Source organism: Xenopus laevis, chromosome 3L (assembly GCF_017654675.1).
Source record: "Xenopus laevis strain J_2021 chromosome 3L, Xenopus_laevis_v10.1, whole genome shotgun sequence".
Lineage (NCBI taxonomy): Eukaryota > Metazoa > Chordata > Amphibia > Anura > Pipidae > Xenopus > Xenopus laevis.
In genome coordinates this window covers 137,204,644-137,225,604 of record NC_054375.1, presented here as the reverse complement: position 1 = coordinate 137,225,604, position 20,961 = coordinate 137,204,644, and the positions used below count along the sequence as shown (strand labels likewise).

The 20,961-nt window shown below is 40.6% G+C and overlaps 2 protein-coding genes across 2 annotated transcripts; one reads left to right on the top strand and one right to left on the bottom strand.

The window, feature by feature from the left end:
• The first annotated feature begins 1,130 nt into the window (after positions 1-1,130).
• Positions 1,131-12,174, top strand: tti2.L (TELO2 interacting protein 2 L homeolog). Its single transcript, XM_018253490.2, has 7 exons — positions 1,131-1,373; positions 2,934-3,120; positions 5,206-5,298; positions 5,679-5,869; positions 6,924-7,067; positions 7,352-7,514; positions 10,962-12,174. Exons 1-7 carry the CDS (start codon positions 1,207-1,209, stop codon positions 11,040-11,042), a joined length of 1,026 nt encoding a protein of 341 aa, XP_018108979.1. The 5' UTR covers positions 1,131-1,206; the 3' UTR covers positions 11,043-12,174.
• Positions 12,175-12,935: 761 nt separating this feature from the next.
• mak16.L (MAK16 homolog L homeolog) lies at positions 12,936-20,712 on the bottom strand. Its single transcript, NM_001093716.1, is given in 10 exon segments — positions 12,936-13,209; positions 15,346-15,411; positions 15,515-15,625; positions 16,666-16,740; positions 16,839-16,893; positions 17,127-17,278; positions 17,357-17,421; positions 17,990-18,099; positions 19,302-19,351; positions 20,619-20,712. Coding segments are annotated over 10 exon segments (906 nt in total). The 5' UTR covers positions 20,634-20,712; the 3' UTR covers positions 12,936-13,002.
• Between the last annotated feature and the right edge of the window lie 249 nt (positions 20,713-20,961).

The window sequence follows — 20,961 nt, the reverse complement described above, 5'->3', positions numbered from 1 at the left end:
AATGTAGGACTACAATACCCAGCATGCTATGGGACTAAGTTCTGTAGAAGTTGGAAGTTACCAGATTTTGGGCCCTGTTCCCCAGTATCCCGTCACTCTTCAGCATTCTCGCATTTTTCTGGTGACTTTCCTCAATTTCAGACAATTTGGGGGCAAAAATCTGCTGGCCACCAAAATGTCTAGAGGTTGACCTGTTTTACCAATATTTGTTCATTATGGGGCCCCTATACCGCCTGGACCCCCTTCTGTAGTTACACTCCTGGTGGGGCGAATCTGTGCCATTTTTCTTCATGGAAAATAACATTTGAAAAAGGTATATTTTCACATATATTCGTTTATTTTTTAGACTTTTTTTGCTCCACGTATTTATGCTGTTTTTTGGCTACTTTTGAAGTGCCTCTTGGCTAGTTTTGGGCTGATTTTGTAGCTGACTTTGGCTGGTTTTGAAAACTAGACCTGGCAACCCAGGCAAGGGTTGCCACCTGGCCAGTATTTTACCGGCCTGGCCGGTAAAAATGGTGACTGATCCCAATGTTAATAGGGAAAAAGACAAATATATAGGTAGGCAGGTATTTTTTTCCAGAAAAGGTGGCAACCCTAATCCCCGGCCACTGGAAAAAATTGGGATTCTAAAAAGTCTGTTTTAGTCATTTGTTGTCACTTTTCTTCGTGCTCGTCGCCCCTTAACTGAGAAAAATATCAACTTAGTTTCCAAATCAAATACTTGAATCCTTTCGTGCCACAGCTAAAACATTAAAAACCCTCAGCACTCAAGATTTGAAGTTTCACCCACTGGCTTCTCCTAAATTCGCCAAAGCTTTGTCCCTGCACTTCAAAAAATGGTCTTTTGTTTTCACATGAAGAAATGGGAGGCTGTGAGTAAGATAAAACGAAATGAGACCATTTCAGAGGGCCCGAGTTACAAGAGAGACTCAGTTTGGTCAAACTAAGACCCTGGAGGCGGTAAATATGTGTTTTTTTTGTTTCCCTAATATGAACAACTAGGCCTCAATCCGCCATTTGAAGCCGAGAAGCCTGCAACATCGAGAATGCGATTGGAACGCTTCCAGCTTGGCTTTTATATGTGGCGTGATCACCGTCTCGCGAGATGACACTTGTGACGTACGCATTAGCCGTGCGACGGGAATTACGTAGCTAGAAGTGGCCGGCGCTGCGGGACTTTTAAACAGGGGCTGCGTTAATAAAATGGTCACAGTGGGCGGTATGGCTGACACCATAGAGCGTCTCAGGAGCCTGATGGAAGGTGACAGTTGTGATTCTCTGTCAGACTCGCTGCTGGGACTCTGGGACCTGGAGCCTGAGTTTGGGGTTTTTAGGGAGGCCCTGGAGTTGCTCAGACCTCGGCTTTGCAAGTAAGGGATCCGGTGCTGCAGTAATGCCTGTGCTTATTTATAGGGGCGCCTCAGAGAACACGATTAATGGATTTCATTTTCAGTAGAAGGTTTATTTATAGCAGAGAGCCAGGAAGCATTTAAGGGATGGTACACCGTCTAAGTTAACTTGTAATAGGTTACAAATTCTAAGCAACTTTTCAGTTGGTCATCATTATTGTTTTTGAAATATTGGTCTTTGTTTCCAGCTTTCAAATGGGGGTCACTGACCCCATCTGAACACAAATGCTCTGTAAGACCACAAATGTATTGTTATTGCTACTTTTTATTACTTATCTGTCCAGGCACCCTCCTATTCATATTCCAGTCTCTTCTTCAGTCAGTGCCTGGTTGCTAGGGGAATTTGGACCCCAGCAAACAGATTGTTGAAATTGCAAACTGGAGAGCTGCTGAATAAAAAGCTAAATAACTCAAAAAAACACAAATATTAACAATTGCAAATTGTCTCAGAATATCCCTCTCTACATCATACTAAAAGTTAATTCAAAGGTAAACAACCCCTTTAAAGGGATCCTGTCATCGGAAAACATGTTTTTTTTACAACACATCAGTTAATAGTGCTACTCCAGCAGAATTCTGCACTGAAATCCATTTTTCAAAAGAGCAAACAGATTTTTTTATATTCAATTTTGAAATCTGACATGGGGCTAGACATTTTGTCAATTTCCCAGCTGCCCCTGGTCATGTGACTTGTGCCTGCACTTTAGGAGAGAAATGCTTTCTGGCAGGCTGCTGTTTTTCCTTCTCAATGTAATTGAATGTGTCTCAGTGGGACATGGGTTTTTACTATTGAGTGTTGTTTTTAGATCTACCAGGCAGCTGTTATCTTGTGTTAGGGAGCTGCTATCTGGTTACCTTCCCATTGTTCTTTTGTTTGGCTGCTGGGGGGAAAAAGGGAGGGGGGTGATATCACTCTATCTAACTTGCAGTGAAGAGTAGTTGAAGTCTTATCAGAACACAAGTCACATGACTTGGGGAAACGGACAATATGTCTAGCCCCATGTCAGATTTCAAAATTGAATATAAAAAAATCTGTTTGCTCTTTTGAAAAATGGATTTCAGTGCAGAATTCTGCTGGAGCAGCACTATTAACTGATTCATTTTGAAAAAAATTTTTTCCCCCATGACCGTATCCCTTTAAGCAATGTTGCTGCCATAAAGATGACCATACAGTACAACTATACTGCCCTGGCAATACTACTGGGCTCACTGACCTACTTTCCCACACTCCCTGTTGCCATTCCCTCAAGCTCATGTGTGCCAGTCATTCCCTTGTTCCGTTGGGGCTGCACTCCCATCCCCACTTGAGCCCTTGACATGTTCCTCTGCTGCCTACCTTTTAGTTTGACCCTGCGTTTGGCTGTAGTACTATACGTATTTCGCCCTGGCATGAGCATGGCCTTCTCATCATGTTGTTGCCACCACCACATATTTCCTCTAAATGTCAGCCAACAATAAACAAGTGTAACAGGTGAAGTGGTTTCATTCCAACCATCACTAACAAAGATTTGCCTGTTTTAGAGATACGTGGGAGTCCTACCCCGAGGCCAAGTCCATCTTCTCATGGATGCTGCTTCGGGTAACACGACCCTGGCTCTCTGAGTTCTTCAGCCAAGTTCTGCCTCCCTCCCTCTTGTTCTCAGACGATTATAGGGTGGAGAATAAGGTGCTGGGTGTAACCTGCCTCCATCACATCATCAGGAATGTGGTAAGTGCTACAGCGAGCAAGAGAGTAAGGGGACATTAACGATGCAAAGAGTGCACAAAGGAACATTGCTTTTAAAACTGTTCAATACTCTCTCTGGGAAGGGTTTAATTCATTCAGATTATATATAGATATATATATATATATATATATATATATATATATATATATATATATATATAATCTAGTAGTGGGAAGTTTACAGGACAAGGAAAGCTTAAAGGGGAACTCCGGCTTCCAAACCAAAATTTGAGGTCCACATAACACAGAAACCCCTAATATACCCATCACAGTTGCCTGTTTCTTCAAAAAGCATGAATAAATGCCATTTTCTATGCTGAAATCCAACTGTTTAACAGTTCTTCTCTTTCTGCATCATTTGAAATCCTGGCAGGGAAGGAGGGACTAAACACTAATGGTACAAATTGTAACAACTTCTCCACAGCTTACAGACAACATGCAGGAACTACATAACCCACAATGCATTGCACTGGGATGTTCCGTTCCTTATTGAAATCACATGTGCAGGGAATTGTGGGATTTGGAGGATGCAGGCTGAGGACAGATGGCTGTTGATACAAAGTAACAGTAGTCAGCCAGCTCAGCAAAGTAGTCCGACAGATCAGCAGGAGAGCAGGGTGTTAGGCTTAGTGAATTGTACTAAACCATTAAAAATCATGCAAAGTCTACATATTTTTTAATTGATGTATATTGCAAAGATGCTAGAAATCATGTTTACTTTTCAAAAAGCTTAAGTTATGTTTGTGTGGAGTTCCCCTTTAAATAATTGCCAGTATGTTAGGTGCCCCTCCAGTGAGCAAGAACACTTGTTTTGTTTTCTGCCCTGGGCTGTTGCACCTCTTTTATAAAAATGCCATTGACTTGGGGTATTTAGCTGGGGAATGCCATATGTCTTGATCTGTCAGGTAGTGATTGCGGGGACTGGAGATGGACAGTTTAGCAATTCTAGTAAGTCCTAGTTTTCTGAGCACAGGCTCACCCCAATCCTGGGCAAGGAATAGCTGGCAACTGAAGAATGATGTTGTGTCTGTTCTCCCCAGCCAAGTACAACAGGTCAATGTTTTTTATTTTATGGAAAAAGGATCACCTTCCTAGGGCCGAAGGTAAGCATTTTTGCTTATACTTGGGTGCATTACAAATAGGCAACCCGGGAATTTAAGGTTTCATTGTCCTTTAAAACAAATGGAATTGTTGTGTAATCTTGAAAATGTTTTATCACTTCAGCGTTCAGCATTACTCAGCAAGTCCAGTCAAACTGGCCTACCAGGGTTCTGTTGGTTGGCAGTAGGCATCCAGGTACCCCAGTACAAAACTTCTAGACATTCTACTTTGAGACTGTTTATTACTATGTTCCTCAGTTGTGATCTTATGCAGTGGCTTAACCAGAGCGCAAGCAGATCCTGCAATTGCTGGGGGGCCCAGGGGGTATAGAGATCCCAGAACATGTTTATGAAGCACGTCTTATTTCCAAATAAATAGGGGGAACCCTAAAATAATTTTGCTGCAGGCCCAGTTTTTTTTTTTTTTTTTTTTAAACTCCCATTAACTTGAAATTTGACCAGTCGAAATTTAAAAAAATCTAATTTCTAAAACTCGGGTGAATAAAATTGACCCAAAAACTCGAATCGAATTCTATTCGACTTTAAAAAACTCAATTCTTTTCAGAGAATGTCAGGAAGGCTGCAAACAACTCAAAATTGATTGATCCCTGGACCTCTCCCGTTGACTTAAACAGCAATTCGCAGGTTTTAGGTGGCGAATAGTCAAATTTGAGTTCTTAAAGGGCCAGAGTATGATCAATCTCGAAGATCGAATTCAATTTTTAAAAAAAAAAAAAAAAAATTCTAATCGAATTTGAGTAGCTCCTTAGTCTAATTTGACAGTTTTGGCCATAAAAAGACTTGAGATTTCAAATTCAAATTTTCGATTTGACCCTTGATAAATCTGCCTCTTAGTTATATCACTGATCTCATGTGAGGTCAGCCTTCCTATACAATCATCTTTGTTGATCACCTAAAACGAACCACCATGGGTTTACAAGCGTTCTAACCTTTTCTTTCTTTTCAGCCAGCCGCAGAACTACGGCAGTATAACCAGGCGCAGGTTATATACCATGCTCTAAAGAATCATCTGTATACAGCTGACGCTGAGGTTATTGAGGTAAAGAAAGAACAGCCACACGCAGCAATTGATAGTTGGGGAGTAGGTAGTGCCCTCATTTATTGGAAGTGTCGTGCAACATCGAAGGGTAACTCACTTTACAGTAGTCATGGCTAAAAGAATTCAGTATGATATATTTTCACGCTGGAGAAACAAACTGTAGAAAATTAGATTTTAGGAAAGGTGTCCAAGTCATTCTGTATGAAACTTAAGGGGTGCCCAGTGGGCCACTGACTAACATGGAGTTCCAATATATGTTTATGAAAATGTATTGCCCCCATATCACTTTGTTGGTGGGGGTAGTAGCTATAGATGCCCCCGCTACATCCTAAAGACATTGCCATGATCTCAAAAGAAAATTTGTTCCTCTTTCACACAAGGTTGTCCTGCCCTGTATGCTTGATCTTCTTCCTGTTCTGCAAAACCCCCCTCCAGCACTTGGGGAATACCAGAAAGAAAAGGAGAATCCTGCCGATGAAATTCTGCAGTTGGTCCTCACCCACATGGAAATGGAGCACAAGATTAGATTGCGCAGGGTGTATGCCCGCAACCTCCCAGCACTGCAGCAGTGGTAAGTGTGTACGCCTGGCCCATTTACTGGATTTGTGAGTTTGACCCGATCCGACCTAATAGAGCATCTCTCTAACACAAGACACAAGAAGCATCATTTGTCATGTAGCTGTGACGAGAGCATTGCTGGTTAATAAGATGAGTACTGTAAACATTCTTATATGTAAAAGATAAGTAAACCTTAAAAATAAGTGAATGTAAAATTGATGAGGGTGCTATTCTAATCACTTTTGCATTGTACATTTATTTTTTTTAAATTCCAAGATATGAAAGGGTACATGTACTGTTAATATTAGGGATGCACCGAATCCAGGATTCGGTTCGGGATTCAGGCTTTTTCAGCAGGATTCGGCCGAACCGAATCCTAATTCTCGGAAATCACGTGATTTTTTGTCCGAAAACAAGGAAGTATAAAATGTTTTCCCACTCCCACCCCTAACTTGCATATGCATAGGTATTCGGCCGAATCTTTCGAGAAGGATTCGGGGATTCGGCCGAATTCAATATAGTGAATTCGGTGCATCCTTATATTCATTCATATGAATGAATTTTGTTACAATAGCAGCACCTATTGGTCATTTTCTGATCAGTCTGACCACCAGACCAGAAAAACACCAGCCTCTTTTTCTCCTGACAAATTCCTTGACTACTTGATGTTTAGAAAATGACCAGCAGGTGGCACTGTTGTAACAAAATTCATTTATATTAACAGTACATGTATCCCTTAATATCTTGGAATGAAAAAAAAAAAATAATGAATGTACATTGCAAAAGTACATAACAGATAAAACACCATTGTATTCTACAGGGCTTATCTGTTATATGCTATTTATCCTGTGCCTTTTCTCCAGCTTGAATGGCTGCCCCCATGGCTACAGCATCTTATTTATATAAACTATAGTAGGCTTTCTGAAGCACTGCTTTTACCAGTGCATGCTAACATTATAGTCTGTACATTTTTTGCTACTGCTCCTTTAATAAACATTTATTGACCGTACATGCTGTGAATAACCTGCTGATGAACTAAATGTTGATGCTTGTCCCCTTTTTTTTAGGCTGGGAGTTAGAGTTGCCCGCCATATGAAAAGACTGCTGAGTGTGATAGTTGGTTACCTAGAAGTGTATGATGGGCCGGAGGAAACTGCCAGACTCTGCATCCTGGAGACTTTACAGGGGACCATCAAAGTTGCTTGGCCCAGGTGAGTCTTTCTTGCCTGAACTGAAAATTCACCCTGTGCTCAGTGAGTTTATATAAGGCATTCTAAGGGAACGGCTTGTGTTCCTACAGGCATGTTAATGCTAAATTTCCCTAAATTGGTGCAAGTGCATTTAAACAAAACCGCAAAATGATAGAAAGCAGTGTTAGAATCAGACAGTAAGCAGAAGGCGATCTTTTCTTCATTACAGACTTTAATGTGCATGGCTCTACCACCTCCATATTTAGTAAGCTTACATCACTTTCCCTTGTCCTCTCCTTTCCCAGAATGCCTAGCAGGCTGCCACTTCTACTGAAGGCCCTTTTGAAGCTCATCTCCGATGTATCTTGTGATCCTGGTCAGAACCCGAAATCTGTGACAGATGCCCTGCTCCATGGCACTACGGAGTGCCTCGTACTACTGGACAGATGCTGCAATGGGCAGGTTAAGGTGAGATATGTTATAAGCTTACAGCGTAGCTTAGTTTATCAAATTCCTCCTCCGCACCACAGCAGGGCCTGTTGTTCCAGTATCCCCAACAGAGCACAAATGAGCCACTAATGTGATACTGTACTGTTCCAGGTTTTTACACAACACTTCAAAATTGCCATAAAAGCTTTCTGTCTTTTACAAGTGTGTAAAATCGAAAACTTTGCATCATGGCTACTGCAGTTATTTACATCTGTCTCTGCCCACCAGACTGGGATGAAGAACTGCTACAGCTGAGGAGGCATACTTTTCATATTAACACATTAGATCAATCCCAGTGGATTTTAAGTGATTTAAAAGCCACTCAAGTTGCAAAACTATTTTGTTTTTAAAGGGGCTGTTCACCTTTGAGTTAACTTTTAGTATGATACAGAGAGTGATATTCTGAGACTGCAATTGGTTTTCATTTTTTATCATCTTGGATTTTAAGTTATTCAGCTTTTTATTCAACAGCTCTCCAATTTGCAATTTCAGCAATCTGGTTGCTAGGGTCCAAATTACCCTAGCAACCACACATAGATTTGAACAAGAGACTGGTACATGAAAAGGAGAGGCCTAAATAAAAAGATGAGTAATAAAAAGTAGCAATAACAATAAATGTATAGCCTTACAGAGAATTTTTTAGATGGGGTCATCTAAAGCTGGAAAGAGTCAGAAGAAAAAGGCAAATAATTAAAAACCTATAACAAATAAATAATGAAGACCAATTGTAAAGTTGCTTAGAACCAGCCATTCTATAACATACTAAAAGTTGGCCACACTTCTATAAAGCCTTTAAATTATGTAAATTTCTTCTCAAACAAAAACACCCTATTTACAGGTGCATTGTATTTGAATGAATATTATCCTTGATCTATTTAGTGGCCTCGCATTAACCAGGGTTTTACAGTGAATGGTCAAAACTGACATCACAAAGACTTTTTATTTTGTCATTACTTGCCCTCTAGAGGTTCCCATATTCAATTTATTATCCATTAATGGGGGAATCATCTAATGAGGATGCTTAAAGGAGAATTCAACCCCTAGGCGCAAAAATCCCTCCCCTGTGTAGGCCCCCGGCCTACCTCCCCCCACCCCCCCCCCCCCGGGAAAATGCCCCTGACTTACTACTTACCCCTCCTTTTAAGTCCTCTCCAGCGGAGTTCACGGCAGCCATCTTCTCCAGAGTGCTCTTCTTCCTGTATTCAGTGGCGTTTGGTGTAACATGCGAAGTGGGAGGCATTTACCGGTAAGGATCTACTGCGCATGCGCCGAAAACTTTGACTTTCGGGCGCATGCGCAGTAGCTCCGTACCAGCAAATGCCTCCAACTGCGCATACGCCCGAAAGTCACAAAGTTTCTTTGTGACTTTCGGCTCATGCGCAGTAGATCCTTACCGGTAAATGCCTCCTACTGCGCATGCGCCACCAAACGCTGCTGAATACAGGAAGAAGAGCACTCGGGAGAAGATGGCAGCCGTGAGCTCGAAGACCTAGAAGAAGGAGTAAGTAACAAGTTAGGGGCATTTGCCTGGGGGGGAGGCCAGGAGAGAGGGGGGCCTACAGGGGCGGGAGGGATTTTTTGCGCCTAGGGGTTGAATTATCCTTAAAAAGGGGGTTGTTCAACTTTGAGTTAACTTTTAGTATGTAGAGTGATATTTCGAGACCATTTGCAATTGTTTTTTTTGGGTTTTTTTTTACCTTTTTTTAGCTTTTATTCAGCAGCAGTTTACAATTTCAATCTGGTTGCTAGGGTCCAAATGACCCTAACAACCATGCACTGATTTTGAATAAGAGATTAAATTATGAATAGAAGAGGCCTGAATAGAAAGATAAGAGAGAAGAGTAATAAAAAGTAGAATTAACAATAAATTTGTAGCCTTACAGAGCATTTGTTTTCTAGATGGAGTCCATTTGAAAGCTGGGCAGAGTCAGAAGATAAAGGCCAATAATTAAAAAACTATTAAAAAAAAATAAATAAATAAATAAATAATGAAGACCAACTGTAAAGCTGCTTAGAATCGGCCATTCTATAACATACTAAAAGTTAACTTAAAGGTGAACCACCCCTTTAGCATCATTAGCATGTTTCTCTCTATTCCTCATGTTGGGGGCATTATATCTTATGGAAAACAGACCTGCCTTGTTGCATTAAGGTGAAGACACACCGAGCTACTAACAGCTACTTGTCATTGCTGCAAAATAGACAATAGTGATAATTGGCTTTGCTAAGACACTACTGGGGGAATGTAATAAAAGTCACTAACAGAAACAATATTCATAATGTGAAAAGTTATGCCTTTGTGAGAAATTGGCCTTTGTGTGTATTGAATATAGCTTTGCAGAACCCGGAAAACGAATTTTATAGTTTGCACCAGTGCACAGTGAATGTAATAAAACTTCTTACTGAAATAATCGTTTGCTCCAAAACGACGACAACTTCAAGCACTTCTTAAAATTTTGCAATGTAATAACAGTTTAAGGAAGAGTATTACATTGCGACATGCAAATTTTTATTCTTATTTGTGCAAATTGTTTTGCTCTTTGCAACTTTTATTACATTCCCCCATACATGTGTTTTAGCAGAGGCAATTCTCAGTATTATCTATGGCAGGGTTTTTTTGCTTTTTGGCCTTTTTTTGGAGCCATGACAAGTAGCTGAACCTAGTAACTTCATTTGTCTTCCTTAGGTTACTCAGCCAAAACTAGTGTCTCAACTACACAATAATGCAGGGATCAGTGTAGAACAAACACTATTATTATTATTATTACAGAATCATGTATTTTTAGAGCTGCAACACACTATGGAGAATCTGGGAGCCAATATGGGAACCAGATAGAGGGGTTGGAAGGAGAGGAAGGAGAAAGTGGAAGACTGAGTATTTAGGAAATAGACCTGACCCATATATGAGAAGAGAATTTCAGCCTAAGGCAAGTCATGCAGTGCCTTTTTTTTAGTACTTTAAATGCCTCGAATTTTCTTGTGCTAATGCTGTTGGGATAACTGCAAGAGAATGCTAGTACAGGTATGGGACCTGTTATCCAGAATGCTCGGGACCTGGGGTTTTCCGGATAACGGATCTTTCCGTAATTTGGGTCTTCGTGCCTTATGTCTATTAGAAATTCATTTAAACATTAAATAAACCCAATAGGCTGGTTTTGCTTCCAATAAGGATTAATTATATCTTAGTTGGGATCAATTACAAGGTACTGTTTTATTATTACAGAGAAAAGGGAAATCATTTGGATTATTTGGATAAAATGGAGTCTATGGGAGACAGCCATTCCGTAATTCGGAGCTTTCTGGATATCGGGTTTCCGGATAAGGGATCCTATACCTGTACTTAGTTCCCTTTAGTATTAGAATCCACACAGTCACTTCTAAAAGCAAAATGGCAAGGTGTTATTGATTTTTTTTTTGTCTGTTTAGGCGACACTAGAAGGGCTCCCGTCCCTCTGTGATGATCCTCTCCTGGTACAGTGTATGAAGAGAGTGCAAGAGGCCACGTGACCCTGCCACGTCACAGGTTGGAAGCTCTCACAGCCAAAATCTCCTCCGGGTCTGTAGTCCCGCGCTCATTTGTTTGTTACCAAGGAAGGAGGAGTTTCAGACTGAAAATTGCAAGAGTTTTAAGACTTTAAATGAAATTAGCAATTGAAACAGATTGCCAATCCCCTGTGGGTACTTCCTAAACTGTTCGAAGGTTAGAGCAATATAAGAAAGGGAGTAAAGTGTCAATGTCACTTTAAAGGGGACCCGTCACCCAAAAAAAACTGTTCAGAATCCTACTTCTATCACATTAGTCAAGTAAAATTAACTTTAATTACACTATATAAATTATTTGAATCTTGTTTCCATCAGTCTGGGAATTCATAATTATAGCAAGCAGGCAGGTGCCATTTTGTGGACACTGTTATTAAGGCAAGTCTTGTATCATCTCAGAATCTTGTTTGTGCACCAGAATGGGGGGGCCTGATATATATCGCCATGCCCTGCTTACACAATTAAACCGTGAAGATAACAGGGGAATGTGGGGAGAGTAGTGACATCTAGGAAGTGCTGAATGGAAAGTGAAAGTAATGGTCTGCCTAAGGCATAGAGGAGGGGCAGACAATATTTGATTGACAGCTGAGGTTTTTAAATGAGCTTACAACAGCTATGAATGCTTTAATAAAAATAGAAATTGGATTTCATGTTTAATTTGAAAAGGACTTTTATTATACAGATTTTTGTGTCTGGGTGACAGGTCCACTTTAAGTTAAAACTTTCCACCCAACTGCCAATCCCCCCCAAGACTCAGGCCAGTAATAATGAATGTTGTGTGAAACTGATCCCTTAAGCAATTCACTCATGGATAACACAGTATGGCATTATTTTCAATGAAGAGGGTGATGATGCCGATATTTGTACCATGGAGACCAGTTGGATCGTTTTCTCTGCCAGATAATACTTGGTGCAGCAGCCACTGAGGAAGTGAAAAAGGAGCTGCAGCTGATTATACGAACAGTATGGCTGCTAGTGTGGAATCCGTTGGTTTAGCCTGTGGCCGATCATTTCTGCAAAAACTAAAGTTTTAAGCAAAAGTGAGGCCTCTTATGTGTGATGGCTTAGAGTAATTGTGAATAAACCTTGTTTTTTATAACTAGCTCTTTTTTTTTTTTTCATTCCTGCTCCATTAATCAATTGTTAAATTAATTAATCTCATTCAATAAGATCCTGAGCAATGTACACAATCTTCCTTGAAATATTAATCCATATGCTTAAAGGGCCAGTGTACCTTTTCCAAGACAACTTTAATGAGTACACATTAATAGCTATGCGTGCATGACTTTATGGTACAGGTATGAGAGCGGTTGTCCAGAATACTCGGCACCTGGGGTTTTACGGATAAGGGATCTTTCTGTAATTTGGATCTTCATACCTTAAATCAACTAGAAAATCATGTAGACATGAAATAAACCCAATAGGCTGGTTTTGATTCAAATAAGGATTAATTGTATCTTAGTGTGCCATCTCACTGGAGATTTACATTCTAGCTGGCGGGAAGTTCAGGGGGAGATTAGTCACCCCTGAACAAGGAGATTTGTTGCCGGGCGACTTATCTCCCCAAATCTGAGCGTGTGTCTCTGCCCGAAAGGGAAAGCAATTAAAGGGCAAGTCAACCCCACAAAACAAATTTACTGTGTCTCTTTTCTAACATTGTCTCTCTGTCATTTCAGCCAAATGCTGAGAACGCTGCCATAAATTCACACGTTCCCGCGCAATTTAATTCATACTATATCTTTAAAACGGTTATTTTTTGTTGGCTTTTCCTCCAACACCCAGTCATTCAGAGGGAAGCTGCAGGGCAGAATGAGTGGCTGTTCTTATGGCTTATCTTTGTATTACAAGAGAGTTAGCAGGTGGGGAAAAACCGGGTTTATTTAAAAAACAGAGTTCAGTACAGTTGTGAGCACCTTGAGCTTGTGATTTATGTCACTTTGGCTTTGTGCTGCGGCTCTGTTTCTTGTTCATACTCTATCTCCACCCGCGGACGTTTCCTGATTAAATGTCCTTTCAGTGGGGCCTTGCCCTTGGATTTTGCTTTGCCGGCCTCTTCTTCCTCCTCCGATGACTCTTCCTCGCTCTCACTGGAATGTTTGTCTTCGTCACTGCTAGCCCCCAGTTTATCCATGTCCTGTAAAGAGAAGAAAACCAGCAAAGTAACATTAAAAAAACTGCCATTTGTAAGAAAATGTTAAAAGAAGTCTGCTGTTTAACCCTCTCAGTGCGGCGGGATTCGCTGTTACAGTGCAGCATACATGGGATCTGAAACCACAGAATCTATGGCACTGGCACTATGGGAGTGGGAACTTTATGGGGCATTTACCCTGGGGGGGCAGTTAGGCTGGAGGGAGGGGGGTCTCCGTGGGGGGTATGGGTTTTTTTTCTTAAAGGGTTGAATTCTCCTTTAAAGGAGAAGGAAAGGCTAAAACTAAGTAAGCTTTATCAGAAAGGTCTATAGAAATACACCAGTAAACCCTCAAAGTAATGCTGCTCTGTCAAAAGAAACCTCACATTTCTTTCCTTCTATTGTGTACACATGGGCTTCTGTATCAGACTTCCTGTTTTCAGCTGAAACCTCCAGGGCTAGGGCTTGAGCATGCTCAGTTTGCTCCTCTCTCCCTCCCCACTCTGCTGTAATCTGAGCCCAGAGCTATGAGTGAGCAGGGAGAGACTCAGACAGGAAGTGATGTCACACCAAGCTAATATGGCAGCTGCTATCCTAAACAAACAAGAGAGCTTCTAGAGATTTTTACTCAGGTGTGGTAAAACATTCTACAGAATAAATAATGTTATAGCTTGCACTATTGTGGCTAATCTATTGGCAATAAAATGCCTCCGTAGCTTTCCTTCTCTTTTAAAGGAGAACTAAACCATATACCTCCCTCCCTGCAGCCTCTATTCTTTTTGGAAGTCTGCCTGTCTGTTGACCTGCACTAAAACTGCAGAGTTGTGCTGGGAAGTTCAAAGGGGCAATCTTCCCAGTCTTCTGGTCTTATTCTGTTGAGTGGCAACACGGATCTTTAAGGAGCATGCACAGTTCAATCTATGTCCTGAATTGGCTTCTAATGGAGATTCTCACAAGATCCGTATCGGCACCTGACAGACAGATGATGTCAGAAAACAGACAGAAGATGCACAACTCTGCAGATTTATTGCAGGTCAGTAGACAGGGAGGCTTCTGAGCAGAATAGCTTGTGCAGTGAGGAAGCTTGGGGGTGGGGGTGAAGGAAAGTCTGAGTATGGGTAGGGGTTTGTTCTCATTTAAAGGGGTTGTTCACCTTTAAATTAACTTTTAGTATGATGTTGAGTATGATATTCTGAAACAATATGCAATCCGTTTTCCTTTTTTTTTTTTACTATTTGTGTTTGAGTTTTTTGAATTTTTTTTCTTTTTGTTCAGCAGCCCACTAGTCTACAATTTCAGCAATCGGATTGCTAGGATCCAAATTACCCTAGCAACCATGCATTTTTTTTTAATAAGAGACTGAAATATGAATAGGAAAGGCCTGCATAGAAAGAGGGGGTTCTAAAAAGTAGCAATAACAATAAATGTGTAGCCTTACAGAATACAGAGCATTTGGTTTTTTAGATGGGGTCAGTGACCCCCATTGGAAAGCTGGCAAGTCAGAAGAAGGCAAATAATTTAAAAAACAAAAAAGAAAATGAAGGCCAATTGAGAAATTGCTTAGAATCAGCCATTCTAGAACATAATAAAAGTTAACTTTTAAAGGGGGTGTTCATCTTCCAAACACTTTTTTCATTTCAGTTGTTTTCAGATTGTTCCCCAGAAATAAAGACATTTTTCAATTACTTTCCATTAATTATTTTTTACTGTTTTTCCAAAATCTAAGTTTAAAGTTGAATGTTCGTGTCTCTGGTGTTTGAGTCTGACAGCTCAGTAATTCAGGTGCAGACTCTAAACTGTTACAATTTTGCTACATTAGTTGATACATTTCTCAGTATTAGCAACTATTGTATCAATTCTAACAGCTGCCTTTAATGAAACTCAGGGATTCTGCTCAGCAGGGACACAGACAAGAAATGTATAAATTTAGAACAGTTTACAGGGTCGGCGACCCCCCTTCCCAGAGCTGCTTTAGAAGGTGTAAAATAACGCTTTACACTTCAATATTAGAAAAACGGTCACACATAGAAAATAGAAAGTCATTGGACACTATCTGAAACCAACTAGTTGTTTGAAGGTGAACAACCCCTTTAAAAGAAAACAAGCAATTTACAAGCAGATCTGCAGGCTTCCCAGATATACCTCAAAATCACTCAGGTCACTTTCGTCAACGTTGTCATCTTCCACAAACTCCCTCTTGCCAATCTCCTGCGGAAATAAACGTCCATGTTAGTGATACAATAAACGCAATGGATACTACACAATAACTCTGCTCCGTGTCTAATGTGCTCATGTAGTGCAGCATACTTACTTCATCATCTTCCTCTTCTTCGTCGGCAGATGACTCTGAGGCACTTGCATCTTCCTGCTGTTCCAGTGCTTTATCAAAAGCTTGAATTGGGAAGTTATAAATATCCCCATACTGTGTGTGTGAGAGAGAGAATTAGAGCTCATCTAAATAACTGATTCCAGTACAAACAAAATGTAACAAAATTATTGCCTTTTGCACAAATCCTACATGTAGAGAGACATGATGTCTGGTGATTTTAATAGAGTGAGTTCTAATACATCTTCTAGGCAAAAGGAGCCCCCCTATAAGATATATTGGATCTAACTGTCAATGAATATCTGACACCCAACCACTACATGAAGACAGAATGAGGAGAAACAGAGGCGAGAGAGGGATAGTGAAGATAAACTTGATTATTTCAGGAACAGTACAGAATACTTCATTGACTGTATTTAGAAAATGTCTTATTTCTTAGGCTTACATTAAATTTAAATTTTTGTGATACTTTCCCTTTAAAGTGAACGGGGGTAGGGCTGAGCACAGTTTTTAAGCTAATACAGACGTTTAGACCCAAAAGGTATTAAAGGACAAGGAAAGGCAAAAAAATAAAATCCCATTTTTACTTTCTTTAATGAAAAATAAAAAATATACTTTGATTAAAAAATGTGTACCGTTTTTATAAGAAACCTGACTGTATGCAGTGAAATTCTCCCTTCATTTACTGCTGTGGATAGGAATTGTCAGACGGTCCCTAACTGCTGAGCAGGGAAACAATCATACTTATGAACAGCAGGGGGAGCCCCCGCCTTACTTCCCAGCCATGCAGAACTCAAGCAGCTTTGTTTATGACGATTCCTAAGCAGCCCAGACCACACTGAGCATGTGCACAGTCTTAGTCTTGCAAAGCTGTTTAACAAAGTTACAAGATGGTGACCCCCCTGTAGCCAACTTTGAAAGCGTAAATCATTTGTTTGATTAGGCTTGTGGTGCAGTAAGTTCATGTTTATATTTAGTATACAAAATACAGCATTTCTAGCCTTACTCTATTTTAGACTTTCCTTGTCCTTTAAAATAAAAACTATTCTATTTTACGTGGTTTGGTGCAATGTGAAAATGTATGCTATAAATCCTCTTTAACACAGCTAAGATATCCTCCTGCTCCACCCACTTACCGCTCCCTGTTTGAGACGCTCCAGTAATTCCTTCTCGATGGCATTATCCAGCTGAGCCGCCACCAGAGCCTTTTCCTGCGTGAGCAAAAAGAACAATATGATCAGACACTTATCCAGGCTTCCTGAATCATCTGGTGCAGAATAACAGAGGCTCATCAGCATGACTGTGTTACCTCTCTCCTCTTTTCTCTCCTTTCCACCTTCCGGCTCAGGGGAACCAGTTTACGTCTAAAGGATTAAAAAAAAACAAAAACAAATTAAAAAAACTGATCGAGAGGACTAGGTGCAAATTTTCATTGTGTATACCTAATTGTCCACTTTACTCATTATGAAGCCTTTATACAAATAACTAGTAAATGCCATCTGCTGATTGGTTGCTAAGGGATACTAGACCATGTGGAAACATCATGATGTATTAGATTAACCTGTAAATATTAAAAATGAGCCAACTGGGAACTTACTGCCTCTTGAGTGTGAGCTTGCGGATGCGGATCAAGTACTGCGTGATCTTGGTGAATCTCTGCTTGCACTTGTGTCTAATGAAGCGCGGCCAATAGATCAGGTTCTCGTCGATTTGTTCCAGCGCCTGCTCATAATTCTTGCTCAGTCGTACCTGCATTAAACACATCCCTTGCTCGTTAACATTCCTTTGGACCACGAAGCTGCCATATCGTTTGTTAAAAAGACTTACCCTCTCCCACATGCGAGCTGGGAAGGCCGCTCTCTCTATTGTCTTCATATACAGATAGCAGATGCCTGTGAGTAAGGAGAAAAGAAACTATTAACAACATTAATGATTGCCTCAGTCATTAACTGTTCCTTTGTTCTTCACTACTATGTACTAAATGTACATAGTCATTTTAGTATGATGTAGAGAGGGACATTCTGAGACAATTTGCAATTGGTTTTCATTTTATATTATTTGTGGTTTTTGCGTTATTTTGCTTTTTATTCAGCAGCTCTCCAATTCGCAATTTCAGCAATCTGGTTGCTAGGGTCCCAATGACCCTAGCAACGATGCATTGATTTGAATAAGAGACTGGAAATATGAATAGGAGAGGCCGGAATAGAATAAGTAGCAAGAACGATAAATGTGTAGCCTTACAGAGGCTTGTTTTTAGATGGGGTCGGTGACCCCCCATATGAAAGTTGAAAATAATTGTAAAAAATGAAGACCAATTGAAAAGTTGCTTAGAACTGGCCATTCTATACCATATTAAAAGTTAACGTATGGGTGAACCACCCCTTTAATGTGTAGTGCAGCCATACTGGATATACATAGAGCTGGGACAGTGCCCAATAGACATGGATTCTGGTCTCGTACCTTTCTCCTCTTTGATGGTGGCATACTGGCTGTTGGCTAGGGGGCAGGCGGAGCGATTGCACAGCCCCGTTATGTTGTATTCATTTCGACAGAAGTTCTGTGTCTTTGTTCTGAAAGAAAACCGGTACGAATTGAACAACAATCCAACAAAAGCACCAAAAATAAGAGCCGTATTAGAATGATCAGTAAGGTTTTGAAATTACAGGGGAAATCTAAGCATCAACAAAACAGCGTTATATTTAGGGATGCACCGAATCCAGGATTCGGTTTGGGATTCGGCCTTTTTCAGTAGGATTCAGCTGGATCCTTCTGTCCGGCCAAGCCAAACCAAATCAGGACCCCTGATTTGCATATGCAAATTAGGGGTGGGGGAGAGACACTGCGTGACTTTTTGTCACAAAACAAGGAAGTAAAAATGTTTCCCCCTTCCCATCCATAATCTGCATATGCAAATTAGGATTCGTATTCAGCCGAATCTCTCGCGAAGGATTCGGGGGCTCGGCCGAATCCAAAATAGTGGATTCAGTGCATCCTTAGTTAAATTGTGTAATTATTCAGCACTTCCATGATTTACACTAAATCCCAGGTTATTCAGTTTGGAATGGAAGACTGGAATATGATTAAGAGAGGCCTGGATAGAAAAATGAGGGGGGGAAGTAACAATAATAATAAAAGCAATCTTTGGCTGCGGGGTAAGTGACCCCAATTGAAAGCAGAAACAGGCAGCCAAATAATTCAAAAACCACAAAAAAATGAAGACCAATTAAAAATTTGCCATGTTAAGCTTCTGCCGTTTGCACACACATGGACAAAAACAATGGGAACTGCAGATGTGTTCATAAGAGAACTCAGCAATTTCACATTTAGTAAAATGGGACACACCCCTAACGTCCCGAGCGTATGTTGCACTGACGGAAATCCAGGATACTGGTACATTAGAATGTTTCGATATACAGGTATGGGATCCATTACTGGGAAACCCGTTATCCAGAAGGCTCCAAATTACAGAAAGGTCATCTCCCATAGACTCCATTTTATTCAAATAATTTAAATTTTTTAAAATAATTTCCCTTTTCTCTGTAATAATAAAACAGTAGCTTGTACTTGATCCCAACTGAGATATAATTAATCCTTATTGGAGGTACAACCAGCCTATTGGGTTTATTTAATGTTTAAATGATTTTAAGTTGACGTAAGGTATGAAGATCCAAATTACAGAAAGATCTGTTATCCAGAAAACCCCAGGTCCCGAGCATTCTGGATAACAGGTCCCATACCTGTATTGATGTCATTCAATGCCAAGGTTACTTACTTTATTTTGAAAGAGCAGAACTGCTTGTTCCCCACAACATCCCAGATTACCTGGAAGACAATATTCCTGATTAATTGGAGGATTTTCAAACAGCATCAAGTGTGTTTCTACAACATTGTAGCACAAGGATAGACTGTCTATAGATACATTTACTCTGTAATTTATTCTGTAACACACAGAATAACCAGCCCCATACCATGTAATATACAAAATAACCGGCCCCCAACACCATGTAATAAACTGACTAACCTGCCCCTATCCATGTAATGAACAGAATAACTAGCCCCTAACCATGTAATATACAGAATAACCGTCCCCTAACCATGTAATATACAGAATAACCAGCTCCTAACCATGTAATAAACAGAATAACCGGCCCCTAACCATGTGATATACAGAATAACCGGCCCCTAACCATGTGATATAGAGAATAACAGGCCCCTAACCATGTAATATACAGAATAACCGGCCCCTAACCATGTAATATACAGAATAACCGGCCCCTAACCATGTGATATACAGAATAACCGGCCCCTAACCATGTGATATAGAGAATAACAGGCCCCTAACCATGTAATATACAGAATAACCGGCCCCTAACCATGTAATATACAGAATAACCGGCCCCTAACCATGTGATATAGAGAATAACAGGCCCCTAACCATGTAATATACAGAATAACCGGCCCCTAACCATGTAATATACAGAATAACCGGCCCCTAACCATGTAATATACAGAATAACCGGCCCCTAACCATGTAACATACAGAATAACTGGCTCCCAACCACCATGTAATAAAAAAATAACCGGCCCCTAACCATGTAATATACAAAATAACAGGCCCCAACCAAGTAACATACAGAATAACTGGCTCCCAACCACCCTGTAATAAAAAGAATAACCAGCCCCTAACCATGTAATAAAAAGAATAACTGGCCCCTAACCATGTAATATACAAAATAACTGGCCCCTAACCATGTAATATACAGAATAGTTAGAAAGGGAAGAGTGCAGACATACAGAGTGTATGATAAGGGTAGGAGGCCAATGACTGGAGTAGCACAGAGCAGTCTAGGCTCTCAAAGAGGCTCTGTAGCAGCTCAGGTCACTCATCTGTATTTCCTAAAATTCCCACCATTGTATAATATAAGTAACAGACGCTAAACCTGTGTAAAACTCGGACATAGATTACTAATCGCCCAGTCCAGACTGCGACTCTAAAGCTAAACTACAGCTCCTAGTCCTCTATCCCCTGTACATGTGTAACTACAACCGCACACCAGCCTGCTCCCCTCACCAGCCGGACTCTACTCACATCATCATGCTGCATGCCGGCGGCTGCTTAGATCGCGTGCTACACCCCAGAGCCGGTAACGCGTGTACACTCTCAGAGCGCGGCCATCAGCAGGAACAGAATCTCGCGAGACTCGCCGCATGGGCTTTCCAGGGGATTTGCCCGTAACTAACATGTCCGACGTGTCCTCAATCAAAAGGGGGCTTGGCCGGCTCGGGGTTAGAGAGCGCTGGTTGGTAGATGGGTATGCATACTTCTTGCTTAATTAGGCGCTGCTTTTGAAACATTTTTATCACTTTTGTAAAACTATAAAAGAGAACGTTGAGAAATAAAGTTTTTTTTACAAAATATAAAGAGGCTGTGA

Bases quoted from the DNA above. Each gene is read 5' to 3' on its own strand.
- tti2.L (XM_018253490.2), top strand. From the start codon at position 1,207: ATGGTCACAGTGGGCGGTATGGCTGACACCATAGAGCGTCTCAGGAGC. The intron at 1,374-2,933 runs GTAAGGGATCCG...TGCCTGTTTTAG, and splicing joins CTCAGACCTCGGCTTTGCAA to AGATACGTGGGAGTCCTACC. The intron at 5,870-6,923 runs GTAAGTGTGTAC...CCTTTTTTTTAG, and splicing joins CTCCCAGCACTGCAGCAGTG to GCTGGGAGTTAGAGTTGCCC.